The sequence below is a fragment of the Priapulus caudatus genome, unplaced genomic scaffold, assembly GCF_000485595.1.
Source record: "Priapulus caudatus unplaced genomic scaffold, Priapulus_caudatus-5.0.1 Scaffold221, whole genome shotgun sequence".
Classification (NCBI taxonomy): domain Eukaryota; kingdom Metazoa; phylum Priapulida; class Priapulimorpha; order Priapulimorphida; family Priapulidae; genus Priapulus; species Priapulus caudatus.
Genome location: NW_014577282.1, coordinates 543,906 through 559,910, shown reverse-complemented (window position 1 = coordinate 559,910; position 16,005 = coordinate 543,906). Strand labels below are relative to the sequence as shown.

General features: G+C 42.9%; 1 protein-coding gene across 1 annotated transcript in view; it reads left to right on the top strand.

Moving 5' to 3' along the window:
* LOC106807541 (ubiquitin carboxyl-terminal hydrolase CYLD-like) overlaps positions 1-12,638 on the top strand; it is a 194,181-nt gene extending 181,543 nt beyond the window's left edge. The window contains 4 exon segments of the mRNA XM_014809909.1: positions 5,515-5,623; positions 6,227-6,342; positions 11,479-11,719; positions 12,044-12,638. Of these exon segments, the coding sequence (XP_014665395.1) occupies positions 5,515-5,623; positions 6,227-6,342; positions 11,479-11,719; positions 12,044-12,228 (651 nt within the window). The 3' untranslated portion in view covers positions 12,229-12,638.
* The last annotated feature ends 3,367 nt before the right edge of the window (positions 12,639-16,005 follow it).

Below are 16,005 nucleotides of genomic sequence, written 5' to 3'. Positions count from 1 at the left end.
TGAACCCCCACCTGTCTCTACTGCCGCGGCTGCGCGTATGCTACGCGAGCGAGCGGTGGGGGCTGCACGTTTCCCGGCCATCGATTAGGCTGCCTGCGCACGCGACAATCACGGGCAAAATGCCCTCTTCTCCCACACTGAAAACACACGTCATCACGCGTCGCCTCACGTGTTTGTACGCGGCGGCGCCTGACTGGCGGTCTGAAATCTGCCGTCCCAGCTTGTGAGACTGGGTTAGGCAAATAAGCGATACGCCCCTCCCTCGTCGCGGGACTCACCCAACGATTCGGGGGAACGGATCGCCCGCCACTATAGGCCCCACGCGCAGCCCTTGGCTGTGTATTGCGTGGGCCATGCTGATTATTGTCGCGGCGCGTCTCTGGTTGCGTTAACTGTGAAGTTAAATTACGTATCTCCGCTACGAGTGCCGCATTACTTGTCTCTCCCGTTCCACCTATCTCCATCGGCTCTCCTCGCTCCATTACCCCACTCATGACAGATCCATCCATCGCTCTGTTGCGCAATCGCATCGCCAGACCCGCCTCTATGAACGCCTCATCAGCGGCTAATTCGATAGCGTGGGACAGGGTTTGCGGCTTGCGAGACAAAAGCATCTTTTGGGTGGGGACGGAGTTTAAGCCATCTAGAAACGTGGCAGCTAGCCTCTTTTAGACATCATCAGTTTGAATCTTGTCCAACGGCATCGCTCGCGTGGCACTCACAGAGCACGAGTTGTGGTTTAATCAACGCCTTCGGGTCATGGCACAGCAGCTCGATGATTTGCATTCAATGCATCACGGCCGAGATAAGCGTGCGATAATTGCCGCAGGAAGACCTCGATGCGTTGCAGCAACGTATCCTGTCTGTCGGGGTTACACAGCAATCAATTCTTGCTGCCCTCGATGATTCGCTTACGGTCATGAATTACACACGAGTTAAAACCGAGTTGAACAAGCGCAATATATCCGCGTTATTGTATCGAACGAAGCGACTCACGGCTGCAGTTAACACGATCATGGTTAAAATGACAAATTGGCAAGCTGCCACGCAGCACGAGTTTATAATTCTCACTAAACTGCAACTATCATTGACGAGTATTAAACTCGCGTTTGATCATGGCCGTACTAGAGAAGTAACATACCACAAGCGACTGTATTATTAGCCATGATAATTCAAGGTAATACGACACGTAGCGTACAAATACAACTGTGACAGATGACGACACGGGGATAGAGCGAGTAGGGTTCCCCGTGTCTGTGTGCCGCTCGCCTTATATACATCGGCGATTCCTGTGCCCTTCATCCGGGCATTATCCTGTCACCTCTTGGGCTGTCCAGGTTCCTATTCTGCCGACCCCCGTCTTGCGAGGGCCGCATCCCATAGTGTCGCGTGTCACGTACCCCGCTCTCTGCTCTCTTAAGTGACTATTGACTCTAGTCACCGTTCGACACCTATGCCACCTGTCGCACCCGCTACCGGCTGTTGCCTGCTCTCTGCTCGCTCGGCAATGTGCCTAATGAATGAGCTGGAGCGCAGCGTCGCTACACAATTAACGTGACTACATGGGGTAGCGTATATTGGGTGTTGCTATCCCCCGGGCGTGGAGGGACGGTCACGTGATACAGTTGACGTATACTTCAAAATCATTACTCATCCGGTAACACTAACTCCAACACCTCCAACGATAACCCTAACACTAAATATATATATCTCGGAGCGCTATATATAGGTTCTGTGATCCACAAAAATTAATCTATGATGTGGTGACAGATATCATGATGCAAAAACTCTAACACTAACCCTAACCCTAACCCTAACCCTTACCCTAAGCCTAACCCTAAACCTAACCTAATACTAATACTAATACTAATACTAATAATATTAATCCTAATACTAGTGCTGCCTCGTTGCGGTGTCCCTCCACGCCCGGGGGATAGCATTACCAGCGTGGATTCTCGTGGGTAATGCTATCCCCCGGGCGTGGAGGGAGGTGACCGCAACGTGGCAGCACTAGTGTTGGGATAGTGTTAGGATTAGGGTTAGGGCCAGGGTTAGGATTAGGGTTAGGGTTTTTGCATCATGATATCTGTCCCCACACCATAGATTAATTTTTCTGGATCACAATGCCTATATATAGCGCGACGACACATATATATTTAATGTGAGGGTTAGTGTTGGCGGTGTTGGAGTGAGGGTTACCGTTAGGGTTAACGTTTTGAACGTCATCGCCAACGTTATCACGTGACCTCCCTCCACGCCCGGGGGATAGCAACACCCGATTCTCGTGGTCGTACTGTACTGACCCCTGGTGGCAGAGAACACAAACACGATACACATCACTGAACGTGACAGTCGCCAGTATAATTACTCCCAGTGGCAAGAAAACTAATACCATCATTGACAACTACCTGATGCCATTTTTTAGTATTCCTTCATACCTCTTATATTGTTTTTGCACAGCAACTGTTACGTACCATTTGATACATCGCAATTTCCTTCTGTTGTGCTACTTTGGTAGTGACTCATCGAAGTAGTTTTATTGCTCGAGCCACTAGGATTATTATAGTGGTCGACTTTAGCCTATCCTGGTAGTCCAAAGATAGTTCAGGTTCTTGTCATGGATATATGCCACAGGTTTTGTTTGAACTCTTACGAATCTGTGTTCATCAAAAATTGTCCCACTAGTACTGTCTGTATAATCTACCCACCAAGTTTACAATGTCCTGCAAAATTGCATCTACTTTGCAGAATGTGTGCTTTTGGGGACCAGGGTGTAACACAGATAAAGGTAGCTAATTACTGGGAGTAAAAAGAATTGAAACAGGATTTACCCTAATGGGGTAAACCTAAACATCTCAAACTTCATAAGCAGTGCATAGTAATAAAAATCACTTGGGTTAACCATTTATTACCGTAGATTGTGGGCCTGATTGGTTCAAGGATAGAGAACATGGGCCCATTGAAACCTGTCATTTTCGTAAATGTGGGGGTAGCCCCTTTAAAATCGACAGGGGTACTGGTGAGAGTGTTCTTTGTTCATTTCAACCGATAAACATGATGTGAGTTAACAGGAAGTGTCGAAAAAATGCGTTGAAGCGACCCTACCCGCCCGTTTTCGGCCGTTTTCGGCCGTTTTCGGCCGTTTCTGACCATTGCGACGCGCGAGCATTTCCCGACACTTTCCTCTGCTAGGGCCCTGAAATCTATGTCGGTATTTGCGCGTGCCATTAACGGATTCATATTACTTGCTCTCCGCATTAAATTACCTGGAAATCCGTTGCTATTCGATCTTTTTTGGCGAACTCATAAAATACCGCCCACAAGATACGCCATTGTTATTGACTGTACCCTGCTGTGTCTCGCGGCAATATTATGCATTCGCCCGCCCGCTCGGCCTCTCCCGGCAGCAGCAACAGCAGCAGCAGCAGTTCTCTTGCGGCCGGTGCGCGCTAGCCGCGCGTAAAGCTCCATACGGTAGTCATATACAGTGCCACCCCCCCCCCCTCCCAGCTGCCAATTTAGCTGCTGCGCGCACCTCTGTCTAGATCGCTGTGTAGCCTGTAGTGTGTAGTGGGGTGTGTACGTGTGTGTGTTAGCTAGGGTTAGGGTTAGGCTTAGGGTTAGGGTTAGGGTTCTTCTCGTTTCTGCAGTGCACGCTCACAGTCACACCGTCATCCACAGTCACACATACACGCACGCACGCACGCTCGCACGCACTCGTGCCCGCACGCACGCACACAAACACACACAGCACTCCGCATACAGTAGCCCCGTCGGTATCGAAGAACGGCGACGCAACGCACGATATGCCACTTCAACAGCCAATGCATTCATGCAATACACGCCAGCCTACTCATTACTACGTGGGTAGAACCATCCTACAAACAGCCTATTAACCCCTTATTGGGGAGGGTTGATGGGCTCTTCATCCTACTATTATCGTACTACTCCCTATAGCTACCCTACACACCTATTAAATCATCATTCGTCCCATACCATCTAATGAGGCACACACGCTCACACATATACACACGTCATGTCCATTGATGCAGTACACGCGATCTTCTGATGGCTGCAACGCCCCGACGCGCGACGCCCGCACCCACGCACGCACACACGCACACATATAGACACGTCATGTCTATGCATTGCAGACCGCCCTCTCCCCCACCCCCGCTTGTTCATTGTCATGCGCCTTGCTGTACGTACTCTTAATTTCCTCGCGTCGCTCGCTCGCTCGCTCGTCACATAAAAACTCGGTGCAACACGTGGTTACCCGCCTTATCGCTACGCGTGATCGCACAGCGACCGTATATATATACATGCTAAAGAGCTATATATCTATGAATATATACATCCGCATTCATTCTGTGCCGTCGCAAGGATTTATATTCATACGCTGACGCCACTGTGTCTACACTTCCAAACCTTTCAAGTATATACATACCTATATATGCCGTTCTCGGGAACACAATGATATCAATATTATATATAAATCCCCATGTGAAAGTCTCTGGTCGTACAGCTTTTATATCCATGCATCGGTCGCAAGAGTCGCAAGCACTTCCACATTGCCCAAGTATATACATACCTATACGCCGCTTTCTCGCCACCATAAGGATATATATATTATATATACATCCCTACTCACCATCTCACACATCGGCATGTCAAAGTGTGTGGTCGCACAGGCTTTATATTTATGCATAGGGAAAGTACGTAGTCGCAGTCGCAGAGTCGCACGCAGAGAGAGAGAGAGAGAGAGAGGAGAGGGGGAGGGGGGAGGTGTGTATATGTGTGTATGTGTGTGTATATGTGCGTATATATGTGTGTATATGTGTGTATCCGCATATATATATATATATATATATATATATATATATATATATATATATATATATATTATAACAGTGTGGGATATGGTATCATATATGTATTGTATATATATATCTCATATATATATGTATATGTACATATATATATATATATATATATGTATATATACATATATATATCTATATATATATTTATATATATATATATTTATATATATCTCTGTATATATCCAAGTCGCACATAGCACACAGTGTATATAGCATAGTGGCGCCATCTATCGGCAGAAAAAACCGTCTTTTATTGGGACCCATGTTCTCTATCCTTGAGCCCACGTGATTTGTGTCTCTGTAAACCAGTTCAGCAACTTCACAATAGATTCTCATTCACTGTTAAGTTCAGACACATTAAAAATATTTTGATCTTTGCGCTTGCGTAAAATTCAATGACAAATGAAAGTAAAGAGAGATTCGTTGGCTTCATTTTCTCACCACTATCTCTGATAGACCTACATATCATAATCTCTGAATGTATAATAAAAGTGTGTAATCAGTTTATTGATTTCTCTTGGACTATCAGTGCAACCTGATTTGTATGTGTTGCCAGAATCCATTCAATGTATTCAGATTTAGTAGTTTTTACTGAGTTATATCTTATTGCCGATATTCCTGTTATTAACAGATTCCGTCATGCTTCATCATCCAGATGCCACGATTTGGGAAAGATTACAAAATGTACAAGCGCATTGTACCTTCACTGGTTCTTGACATAACAGATGTGCTAGAGAATTGTGAGTAAATTTATTTTCATCAATGAAAATTAGCATCTATATAAATTGCAACGTAGTGAAAATGGTTGCCCATGAAAAACCCTTGGAAAATTTTATGTCAAGACCAGCCTATGCTGATGAAAGGGAAAACCTGCATTCTGGATTTTACATTTTGTAGCTATACGTACACAGCTTAATCATGTGTTACCAAGATAAAAAAAACAGACATATTATATACTGTATAACCATGAAGTGGGGCCACTCCAGTCACCAAGACTCAAATCCTGTCAAACTCATTCATTTACATGTTTATATTCCAAAATGTTTTAATGGGTTAGCCGATTTTATTGTAAAGATACATAATTTTACCACAGTTCATGCTGACTGTAAGGATAAAATAACTAATAAACAACCTTTGGAACGGCACTAATAAGTATCCACGCTAAATTTACTGGATAATATTATAGCTTAATTTTCTTGTACACATATGAAGAAAGCCACCTATCACTAGAATTATGTTCCGTGTAGCTTGTGTGCGTTCTGTGCTTGACGTTATTGGGGATATGCACAGCTGACCCCATTGCATACTCTCGCATTCATTTCTGTGTATTTCATGTTTGTTAGCACCACGTCAGTGCAGTATGTGTGGTATGCTGGCAGAGTTAGAATGCAAGCAGTGCTTCCGCCAGTTTGGAGAATGCCTGGAAAACATCTCATTTTGCAGAAAATGCATAATACAGGTATTTTACTAAATTGTTTTCAACTCTTGGCAATTTACATGGATATATTAGCAAGAAATAGGGGTGATACTCCGTTAGGAGTGTTCCCAACTTTAATGTCATTAATGGTCATAATAACATATATATATATATTTATATGGTCATGGTCATATATTAGTTTGTGGTTTAATGTCATTTAGGTTAGGGTTAGTGTTAGGGTTAGGGTTAGGATTATCAATCATTAATCATTAATCATTAATGATATCAAAGTTGGGAACACTCCTAATGGAGCGTTAGCCAGAAATATGGTTACTCGCATAGCTGCAGGAGTTCGCATAGATACTGAGAGCAGCAGCTCCAATGTTTATTATACATACCGGTACACACTTTGTCATACTTGTACTCGAACTTGAATCAAAGCTGATGTAATATTACGTGTATGCATATTTTCATGTACCCGTCCCCAACAATCAATTTCCATATGTCATGTTACAATGAAGACATGGTGCTACACATGCAAACATGCTTGCACACGTACACATGTGTAGCATTGGTGTCATGAGGGCAGGCCCGTAGCCAGCTTTATATTGGGGGGGGTTTCGTTTTTAAATGATGGAAATTTGTGAGGGCGCGAAGTGACCGAGCGAGGGAGCATAGCTACCGAGCAGTGGGAGGGGGTGTCCTCCCTCCGACACGACAGAGATTTTGCAATTATACTAAAATGGAGCGATCTGGTGCATACCTCAGGTGAAATTCTTGCAAATTTTCAAATGGAAAAATTTATTTTATTTTTTTGCTCGGGGGGGGGGGCTCGGGGGGGGTTCGTGCGAACCCCACGAACCCCCCTGGCTACGGGCCTGATGGGGGGAGTGTATAAGGTGGTAGGTAAACAACTGTAAATTAAGCTATGATAATATAAAATTTATGTACAGGAAGCTATCTTTATATTACCATATATAGGGGGTGTGAAATATGTGTTTCCGTACACTCATTAGGTATTGCCTAACTGGTTTTCCTGTCAATGCTGGTACTGTCAGAACCAGTTGATGATTAAGGAAGGGATATCTACCTGTGTATACAGGGCCGGACTAAGCGTGTGGGGGGCCCGGGGCACGCAATGGGGTTAGCCGCTAGAAACAGTTGCTGCTGGAGGGCAGCACATCTGCAGAGGTGAAGATTATCCGCGTACCCATGTGCGCAACCGGGATAGAGTGGGGGAAGTGGGTGTTTATTTTTGTGTGTGTGCTGAGGAGTTATGTAATATGTGTATTGAGATTTATGTATGTATGTAGGTACATGTATGACCTGCAGAAGAGCCCCTACTGTCGTACACCACCTATATTTGCGCTGACAACATATGTGCGTGCGTGGGTGTGCACGTCCACGTGTGTGCGTGCGTGCGTGCGTGTGCACGTACAAGCGCATGCGTGCGTGCATGCGTGCGTGCGTGCGTGCGTGTGGTCATACATGTACGTGCATGCGTGCGTGTGTGCGTGGGTGTACACGTCCGCGTGTGTGCGTGCGTGTGAACGTACATGTGCGTGCGTGCGTGTGGTCATACATGTACGTGCATGCGTGCGTGTGTGCGTGGGTGTGCACGTCCACGTGTGTGCGTGCGTGTGCACGTACATGTGCGTGCGTGCGTGTGCACGTACTCGTGCGTGCGTGTGCACGTACTCGTGCGTGCATGCGTGCGTGGGTGCGTGTGTACGTACCCGTGCGTGCATGCGTACGTGTGTGCTTGCGTGCGTGCGTATGCACGTACAGGTGCGTGCATGCGTGCGTATGTACGTGCGGGCGTGCGTGCGTCGTGCGTACGTCGTGCGTGCGTTTGCACGTACACGTATGTGCGTGCGTGCGTGTGTACGTACACATGCGTACATGCGTGCGTCTGTGCGTGCGTGTAAACGTGCACGTGTGTGCGTGCGTGTGCGTGTGGTCATACATGTACGTGCATGCGTGCGTGTGTGCGTGCGTGTGCAGGTACACGTGTGTGCATGCGTGCGTGCGTGTGCATATGTAATATGTTTATTGAGATTCACGGTGATATTAGTGGGGCATATGTGAAGTGGGTGTTGATTCTTTTGTGTGTGCTCAGGAGTTATGTAATAATTATGTTTATTGAGATTATTAAAGCTACAAAGACTCAAGCTGCAATACAAATTATGTATATCTTTATTTCTAAAATGCAGCCATTTACTACAGACACTAGGCATTACTGCTGACAATAGCTCGCCTAAAGTTGGAAATCATGAAGCACACCTTAACAATTCTTTCACGAGAGAAATCTTCTGATGGGGCAGGTCTCTTTTAATTTATTTTAAATGTCATGCTTAGACAATGACCCTCTCTACATGAATCCTCTTAGATGCGATACGTCTATTCCTAACAACTGTCTCGAGCTGCATTAAGTTGGGATTTTCCTTTGAGCATTGACGGCGTGTTTACATGCACATTACAGCGTCAACCTTGAGTCTCTTTCTTTCGTCTAAAAATAAGACATATTTAAGAAAACGTCAATGAAAATATATTATTAAAAAATGCGTGGTGGCAACGAAGGGCTATAGCACTCGAGAGCTAATCTTAATATAACAATAATAAAACATGTAGAATGAATGCCGGTGATTAATATAGCCAAGTACCTGATACCAGGTACTGGTACCTCGTACTAGAGACACCTGGCCTCGATTATTTACCAATTACCAGCTAAACGTTGCCACTGGCATTGTCCTATTATAATTATACTGCTCTGTAGCGATAAATACTGTCAATGATGACACTAGCAGTTGTTTTTATAATCTAGGCTGCATGGAATACGCAAGAAAACTACTGCAAACCTCAAAGTCAAAATGAGCTAATAACTAATGTTTATAAGCTATTTTCGATATTACACTTACTTAAAAGTGTGCTAGTATAGTCAGCCTCTCTGAAGTGATCGCTGCAGACTTTTCGAAGGAATTTTAACTTGGTTATATCGCTATGACGATACGATCGGCTATTCGTGATTCCTGTATCTTTTCAACTGACCGGTTGATTGCGCAATCGTTGTAACACCTCTAACTCCCGCTGCGCCACCTGCTGACAAAGCTAGCGGCTAACCCAATTGTGTGGGGGCCCTATAGTCTGTATTTTTTCTGCACTTTCATGCTTGCAAATTCAGAGAGTATTTCATCGTGTTTCAACAAATTTAAAATGTCACTTTCGATAGCGAGAATACTGAGGTTTACCAGTCTCTGTTGGCTGATCGTGGTTCTCATGTGATTTTTAATCAACTTGAGTTTTAAAAATGACCTTTTACCGCTACAATTCAAGACCATCAATGAAAGATAGATTCTCAGAGCAATTTCGGTATTAGGGAAAGTGTCCTTCAGCTGAACAGCAAAATTCAGTCAGAGAAACAGCAATGGAAACGCATCACTTCAACGTTACATGCTAAGAATTTTGTGGATCACAATTACGACAGTTTTGTAAATTTTAGGATACTCTAAATGTGGGGGCCCCGGGGCACGTGCCCCTGTTGCCCCGCCCTTAATCCGCTAGTGTGTGTATATGTGCTTTGCTTACCTACTTGGGGTATACATACTTGTGAAAAATATGACACCATGTTACTACAATAAGTTTAAGTCATTTGCATGAATTCCTAAATACATAGATCCTCATTGTTTTAGTAGTGTAGGGACTTATGTCATTTTGTTTTTTTGTATGTTAAACATTTAGTACATTGTTATTCTGCTGCTGTTGTCATGTATTTATTTGAAAATATAGGTTTCTGGTTTTACTTTGATGTGTTCGTGTGAGTTCCAGCTCTGCAACCCCTATACCGCAGAATGCCAGAAACTTTCAAACTGCACAGCACCGCGTTAGATGGAATAAACTTGTTCTTTCGCAGGCTGATTCATTTGTTTCATAGCTCCGCAGCATCATGTATTGCCGTCTTTACTCTGATGTGCATACACCCTGCATCGATTCGGGCATGCACTCAATGACTCATTTTCTACAGGTTTCCATCAACTGTTCTTAGTAAACGTAACGTAGGCCCTACTGTAGCTGAGAGGGTATATGTCCCCCAGGGTACTGCCGTAACGTACCCTGGTACTATCTAATATTCCGGACCGTACCTCGATCGCCTACTCCACTAACAAGTCTAGGGAGTCGCCTACGCCTACTCCCTAACCCTAACCCTAACCCTAACCATATCAGATAGTTACCAGAGTACGTTCCAGTATACTGGACCGTACCCAGGGTACGTTCCGGCAGTACCCTAGGGGACATAGACCCTATGAGCCGTACTGTACGCATATTGTCACGGCTGTCGTAACTGAACCAGTTGCAGTCACAATTTGAATACAGTTAAAATAACACAAGCAACGCATCATTTTGTATGAATGAATTCCTGTTAATGAGTCTGGACATTTATAAGCGATATAACTCGACTTCAAACGATAGCGATTTAAAAGAACACGAGAAAAGTCACATTTGAATCACAGCAAACATACTCTACAAAAACACTACTGGCAGCCTGCAATTGGCGCCACCTACATGGGCGTTATCGGTAATTTGCATTGAGTATAGCGATGCTGTACCAATCCAAAACCATTGTCACTCAAAGTGGGGCACTTTGACGGGTGGTTGCCAATTTCACGGGAATAGTTCCGACAGGAAGGAATGTGGCTGCATTATTTGCCATTTTATATGGCATTATGCTTATTATGGTAATTTCCTTAGTGGAATAATAAGCTCCATGCATGTTCGTTAATTGATGAGACCAAATTTGCCCACATTTTATTTTTTTATTTATTTGCAAGATCATAGTTTCAATTGGACACCCTCTACTATTTATGATGCTCTCAGCTACTCTTGAAATGGCATTTACTGGTGCTTCATTTATGTTCCACTTGTGATTCCTGTAGTTGATACGTGCAAAATGTATAGATGTGGGTGAATGCGAATTAATAAAGCTCTACCAAATTACCTACATGCTTGCAACTAACCAAAAGCATGCACAAGTTCACAATTACCAATGGGCACGGTTCTGGATAACCTGAGAAGGACTGATAATGCCAGAATATCTGATCGTGTCCCTGCATCCTTTATATGCTCATGTATATGTCATATATAATCCACTATTCCGTAACTGGTTGTAACATTTGTTTCCAGCGGCACAGTCACGCTGGAACGGTAAATCATGAACCACGAGAAATATTAGTTCCATCTGAGTTCCAGCAATACCTCCAGGAGCAAACAGCACATGAATGGCAGCCATATAGGATTCCCAGAGTGCATTTGGAACTCTTTGCTGTCGTCTGCATAGCAACAAGTCATTATGTGGCATTTGTAAAGAGTGGAAGTGGCTTAAACACACCATGGGTCTTCTTTGACAGTATGGCTGATCGGAAAGGTATTGAACTATATTATCTAGCTCTCGAAACACATTTACATATTTATGCCATTCTAATATGACTTATGAAGGTGTAGGAGAAGTATTGCTGCTTACAAAAGAGGAAACGTCTGCTAATGGTTGTGATTAGTGGCTCTAATGTGGTGCATGAGGTGCGTTCTAGTGTAGGTATGCTAAATTGAAGAAATTGAACTGAAACTACAAGGTTTCGAGGTTTTATTGTCATTTGCTTTATATTATTATACGCCCTTCTTTCATTATATTGCTTACGTCAAATTTGCAGCTGTAGTTAATTCGTTTTTATTTCACTGTGTGCAATTATAGGTGAGGAGCATGGATATAACATCCCAGAGATCTGTGCCTGTCCAGACTTAACCACGTGGCTCTCAGGGGAAGGTTATAGTCGCATAATGCGTGAAGACCCATACTTACCCGACTATGCCCAAAGGCTGCTCTCCGATGGCTACATTTGCATGTACCAGAGTTCCGAGCTGATGCTATATAAGTAAATTGTTTGATAAATTTTGGCCTACGCGCAGATTTCATGCTATCTTTTGCAAATGATTCTTCCCAGAATGACAAATTAGCCTGTGTGGTGTTGGGTTCGCCCAAGAGCGAAACCTTGTTATCAATGGTATTTATGTATGTGAAATTCTATTGGCATTTACATTGGTATTACCAACCGTATAGGAGTAAGCATAGTAATTCATTTTATAGCTGTTAGTATTTAATCATAGATAAATAACTTTATTTCATAATTAAGTGTAATAATTTAACTGTAAAGTAATTATTATATATAGTTAGTGAGATTAATTAGCCATATGTGACAATATTTAACTAATGCATTTATGTCTGCTGTTAGGACCAACGGGACTATACCAATTACATCTTCGGTCGATTATAAAATGCCGTAATTACACTTCGAATTATCTAGGAATCCAAATAAATTCCCAATGTTCGATCTATTTAAATAACAAGCTAAACCCAAATACAGTAAAACTCGCATAAGTCAGCACTTTTGGGACCAGAATTTTTGTGCCGACTTACGAAAATTACGGTATACGCGTAAGTAGTTTTTTACAAAACCTATATAATGCCACTAAACACAATCATATACATTGTAATGCCTTTATTCTTGACACCACCAGTAAACGCAAACGATTGTCACAGAATACAAATTATATTACAATATACGAACAAAATAAAATATTAAAGTAAGGTAAAGTTTAGAAATACTAATTACTGATAGTACAAGAACGGTAGGTGTCAGCACTATCTAATAGCTCTGACACCTAACCAATGTATGATTGGGTTGAGTGTAAATACCAATTTTTAGCTCGCCTTGACATCGTCAAGATGATCTATTGCCATGGGGTGTCGTCCGTCGTACGTACGTCCGTCCGTCAACATTTGGCTATGGTCAACGATAACTCAAGAACCGTTTGACCCACATGTTTCAAATTGCATATAGTTGTTACTCCTATGGGAGAGGTTTGAACGTCCTATTTTGGAACACGCCAGTCTACCTACTTTCGAGCCACGTCCACGTTTTGGCAAAAATGGAAATGGCCATAAGTCAGTTCAGGTTCAACGGATTTTGCTCATTTCTGGTATGTGAATGAATGAGGACTGGCCCCAAAACATATCACACAGGTTTTTATTTTTTTATTTTTTATTATGCAAATTAGGTAGATTTTAGCAATTTTACTATGCATTTCAGTGTCTGCCTACGGTCAACGATAACTCAAGAACCGTTTGACCCACATGATTCAAATTGCATACAGTTGTTACTCTTATGTGAGAGATTTGAACGTCCTATTTTGGAGCACGCCAGTCTACCTACTTTCGAGCCACGCCCACTTTTTGGCAAAAATGAAAATGCCCATCTAGATTCATTCGATTTTGTTAAATTTTGGTATATTAATGGGTAAGGCTAGCCCCAAAACAGTTGTTACTTCTATGGGAGAGATGACAACGTCCTATTACGTTTATTTCGTCTAACTGGTTAACAACTCTACAATCATACCTATATACGTGTAATATTGTGTTTTAGATTCTTCGTTACAGTAATTTGACTGGAATATTTTATTGTTTTTATTTACGTGATATTCGAAAACCAAAATGGCGATCATTTAGTCGTAGCGCCATCTCTCGTTAAGATTTCAGTCTTTCAGATCTGAGACATTTATTTTCGCATCAAAACCTATGCATATATCATTATCAAGAGTATATAATGGGAGATATGCTATATATAGAGCAGGAGCACAGGGGTTCAGCCTAGCTGGAAAGGAAACCAATTTTCATGCATGTCCACGCAGCAACCTCGTTGGGGAGACATGGAGATATTTTGTCGTTTTTAACACACAACTCCAACACACAACTGAATTTGGGAGTAACCAAAAAAATGGTCGACCTAGTTTATTTCATACTCACAAGATGGCAACACAACTGGGCTGACACCAGGTGGCAGCATGGGATTACAAACTGATGTGTCAAACAATTAATAAAACAATATTAATAGCCATACTCAACAATGCATATAGCAATGATTCGGGTACATACCCATGTAAGGAAATGGAAGTCTGCCGGGCAGCCGGTGGTGGGTGTGGTCAGTGGGGTCATTTGAAATGCACCCCAAAATTGAGCTAGATTAGCTGGAGAGGAACCCCCATTAAACCTATTGGAAAATGTTCGGCATGGTCCCAGGTATCCGGAATGGACACTGCCAGAATTTTTTAGTGGTGCGGCGCATCCGCCAGACCTCAAAAACCGATACCCCAAAATTGAGCTAGATTCGCTGGAAAGGAAACCTTCTGGCACCCATTGGAAAATGTTCGGCATAGTCTCAGGTATCGTGAATGGCCACTGCCAGAATAATTCAGTGGTGGGTGTATCCGCCAGACGCCCCCAGCTGCCCCCACCCACAAAATTGAGCTAGATTAGCTGGAAAGGAAACCTTTTGGAACCCACTGGGAAATATTCAGCATAGTCCCAAGTATCGTGAATGACCACAGCCAGAATAATTCAGTGGTGGGTGTATCCACCAGACGCCCCCAACCGCCCCCACCCGGGCCTTCATTATTTAGATGGATTAGCTCCGAAGTAGATAATAGCCTATTATCTACTTCTGATTAGCTGGAGAGGAAACCACTGATCCATCGGTCAGCTTTGCTTCTCTACCTTTTCTTTTCATGTTGTTAATTTGCAGAATGTACAACACATTGATTTGATGAAACAACATTATTCCCTTATATAAAGCACTTCTTCTCAACAATTTCATTACTCATATACAGTGTATATATAGTGGCTATATATACGGTATAGTCCACTGCAGCGACCCCACTTGAGTGGGACTAATAATGCGAAGGAAGAAAAAGAAGAAGTCTTCAAAATCATGCGGACAAGAAAAATCAGCTGAACAGTTTCTCTCATGAAGCCATACGGCAAATAAATAAAAAATAAAAATATTACTCACACGGTCATCATCACAAGGTATTAACACAAAGGTATTTTATTTCTATAAAATGAAACATCATAAGGCATACATTTACAATTTCAAATCACACTATTGCCTCCTAATTTAGCAATCCAGTAATTAAACATTTTGTATTCTTCATTTACATTCAGTACTCAAGTATATCAAACTCCATTTTAATAATCAACTATCAAATTTAGTTCAACCCATCATGTTTTGTCATTTATCATATTTGATTTCTTAACTTTACCCCTTGCAAACCCCCAGAAAAAGTAAAAAAATATATAATTACAAGTTGTCTAATTAAAGGTTCTCAGCCATGTCAATATTCGAGCTGTATATAGACCAAACTTTGGATCGTAGCATTCTATCAAATTTGTTGTTTCCTACAAGAACTCCCCGTCTTCCACCTGCACATCAGAGTCTTCATCACCCCATGCTTCACCATCTGAATCGCTCAATACTTTCAGCTCGGAATATGTTCTGTCACCTCCCACCTACATGTCATCTGGGTTGTTATTGCCATTTTTAAATAAGTTCTCTGGTACAGCCGAACGTTCGAACCATGTTGGCTTCAATAGGTTGTCCTTCAGAGACCACCCATAATAGGTTGTGATAAACCGTCCCCATGAAATGCTGTCCAGGCACGTGTCCACAACGTACCTTCATCTCTAGGGTTCGACGAGAAGGTGGGAGCAAGGCACAGTCAACCCGCTTGACGTTTGCCAGTGGATTTGTGTGTGTGTGTGTGTGTGTGTGTGTGTGTGTGTGTGTGTGTGTGTGTGTGTGTGTGTGTGTGTGTGTGTGTGTG